The 2,877-nt window shown below is 45.4% G+C and overlaps 1 protein-coding gene across 2 annotated transcripts; it reads left to right on the forward strand.

Moving 5' to 3' along the window:
• The first annotated feature begins 859 nt into the window (after positions 1 to 859).
• Positions 860 to 2,877, forward strand: LOC119355618 (60S ribosomal protein L23A-like). 2 transcript variants are annotated; one of them, XM_037622446.1, is made up of 4 exons: positions 860 to 943; positions 1,585 to 1,624; positions 2,077 to 2,437; positions 2,532 to 2,877. In XM_037622446.1, exons 2-4 carry the CDS (start codon positions 1,612 to 1,614, stop codon positions 2,614 to 2,616), a joined length of 459 nt encoding a protein of 152 aa, XP_037478343.1. In that variant the 5' UTR covers positions 860 to 943; positions 1,585 to 1,611; the 3' UTR covers positions 2,617 to 2,877. The 2 variants fall into 2 exon arrangements, with proteins under 2 accessions (XP_037478343.1, XP_037478344.1); XM_037622447.1 differs by having other exon boundaries at positions 867 to 938.

Raw genomic sequence — 2,877 nt, forward strand, 5'->3', positions numbered from 1 at the left:
TCTTCATCATATCTGGTGAGCCCTCAGGTGTCAGCGCGTGGCGTGTGGGGTTTATTGGAATCAATACTTGTAGACATGTGTCTCTTCCGCCCGTCAGGACTTCCTCTCTAGGCAATGGTCCCGATAGAACAACAGCCTTGACGACTTCTTGTCCGCGATCAACCGTGTTAATCTGGCTCGGGTATTGGAGCGTCTTGCGATGGCACTCCAACCGCCTGTTCAAGAAGAAGTTAGTGCACCGTAAAGATTTCAATGTAATTATTTTATTTTCCAGGGTTTGGTTAACATTTTTTATTTTTGCAAAAACTAAAAAATTCCAAAAAAAATCCTTACGGTAGCCTTTTGGCTCTCGGGTATTAGTGCTCCTGATGGGTGAAAATAGTTTATTTTTTCCTAGTAATACAAAAAATCAGCCAAAAACCATGCGCATGGGTTGGGGTTGGAAAATGAAAACAAGCAATGGTTGGAAAAGCAAATTCAAATCTATACAAACAAGACCAGACTTCTTATTTCTTCACAAGCCGCATGCGCTAGAATTATCTTATGAAAATTTATCTATTAAAAAAATGTAGATCACCACACATGTGATTTTTTGGTTGTTTATTGCAAGACCGAAAAAAACTGAGAAAATATTTTTGGCAGAACGAGCGGTATTGCCGGAGAGCCGAAGTGAATTTTCGCTTTAAAAACGCAAAGCAATTTAAAACGAGATATAGCATTTAAAGAAAAACTCAATTTAGGAAAAAAAAACGTGCGAGATAACTAACTTATCGGCGTCAAGGCCTCGCGGCGATCTGTACAGCCCAATCAGGCCCAGCCCAGTCTGTACCCTAGACGAGGGAGTCGCTCGACTCCACGATATAAAGGCCTGGCACGCGTGGCCGCTAGGGTTCCTCCTCAGCCGTCTTCGCATCGCCTCGCGCCCGCACCCCAGGAAGGTAAGGTAAGCCGCCCGCCGCCACCTCCCCATCCCACCCCTCCCCCGCCGCCGTGCTCATGCTCCGCTCTTCTTCGCCTCAGTTAGCCGGCGTCGAGCCCCCGCGGCTCCCTCGTTCTTGACGAGATGCCGGATCCGCTCCATGCGCGCGAAGTCCCGTGCTTCTCCTGTAGCGTCCGCGTCGTTGTTCATGGCAGTAGCTGTTGTTTTCCTCAGTGATTTGTCCCGTAGCCCGTCCTATTCCGCGGTAGTGTGAAGATCCGTTAGTAGTCCAGATGTGTAGGAGATGTTTATGTTTTGTTGCGCGTGATGATCATGGTTGGTAGATTTGGGCGTCAAATTAGATGCTTGTTTGGGCTTGTGGCCTATCCCTGTTTCCAGTTCATGACGAATCGAGTTAGTGTTCTGTTTATAGTTGTTTCATGTATTTTCATCACATGGTCTGTCGAAATACTGTGCTCGGGAAATGTTGTTGTTTGGATTTCGATTTACCCTTGTGGTAGAAGACGCTCTGAGTTGCTTTAGCTCGGAAAACTAGACTAGTTTCCTCTTCCAACACACACAGCTTGCTTTTCTAATGTCATTGTATTTTCCTATATCGTTTCTCGTTATATCGATCTGAAATCGCTGCTCGTCTGTGTTTGCAGTTCAAGAGGCTGTCCTGAGAAGCTCAAATGGCTCCCAAAGGTAACCTCAAAATGTTGCAGAACTATGTGCCTCCATTTTTTGTTGTTGAAAATGCTAATGCAGACATTTCAGGTGCTTTGGATTTGAGTTCATGTGTAGTTCAAAGTTTGCTTTACATCTCACAGTATTGTGGTCTCACTATTGGATTGGTCAACATGAATGAAGGCAGTTTTCACTATTTGGTTGCTCTTGTAAAATGTTTGTTCTTTGTCATACATAAAACTGACAAATTTTTATGGCAAAATTTCTTTTGCCAACTGAATGGTGCTCCAATAGTATGCTCTGCAAATTTCAGTGATATGCTGCAACTTGTTACTCTTTGCCATGTTAAAAACTTAAACTCATGCTTGACTGAATTGCCCCGTTATGATCCAGAAGCTTACTCTCATCTGTCATTCTGTATGTCTTGCTGCGAAGTCCATTAGCTGATTATTGTTTCCATCTGTTACCAGTTGCTGTTGCCAAGAAGGGCGATGCCAAGGCCCAGGCTGCCAAGGTTGCCAAGGCTGTGAAGTCCGGGTCAATCAAGAAGACCGCAAAGAAGATCCGCACGTCTGTGACATTTCACCGCCCCAAGACCCTGTCCAAGGCCAGGGACCCCAAGTACCCCAGGATCAGCACCCCTGGCAGGAACAAGTTAGACCAGTACCAGATACTCAAGTACCCGCTTACCACTGAGTCTGCGATGAAGAAGATTGAAGACAACAACACCCTTGTCTTCATCGTTGACCTGAAGGCAGACAAAAAAAAGATCAAGGCTGCTGTGAAAAAGATGTACGACATCCAGGCCAAGAAGGTTAACACCCTGATCAGGTTAGTATTCTGCTCACATGTTCGTTTGCTGTGCTGCTTGCTTGATCCTCTATGACGTGCAGCTAGGTGACCAACCAAACTTGCAATTTTGCAGGCCTGATGGCAAGAAGAAGGCGTACGTGAAGCTGACACCAGACTATGATGCTCTTGACGTGGCCAACAAGATCGGCATCATATAAGTCAGAGGGACGGTCCTGCAGTAGGCGCTTGTGTCGTGGTTTCTTATGTTATTGGAGTTTTGTAGTTGTTACTTCGCAAAGGGGCTCAGTGGCTCCATTGCCTACCATATCGCCGCGCACTTTCATGAATTTGATGCAATCGAAGTGACTTGTGTTGATGCTAATTTGAGCTTTGCGTTTGGTCTTACCGTATTGGTTGGTATCTTTACCATCCTTCGACTTACCTTATTTCCTGTATAATTTCCCAGTTTTGCTCGTGTG

The sequence above is a fragment of the Triticum dicoccoides genome, chromosome 2A, assembly GCF_002162155.2.
Source record: "Triticum dicoccoides isolate Atlit2015 ecotype Zavitan chromosome 2A, WEW_v2.0, whole genome shotgun sequence".
NCBI lineage: Eukaryota > Viridiplantae > Streptophyta > Magnoliopsida > Poales > Poaceae > Triticum > Triticum dicoccoides.

Excerpts from the sequence above, each read along its gene's own strand:
- LOC119355618 (XM_037622446.1), top strand. Across the intron at positions 2,438-2,531 it reads AAGGTTAACACCCTGATCAG|GCCTGATGGCAAGAAGAAGG; the intron begins GTTAGTATTCTG and ends GCAATTTTGCAG.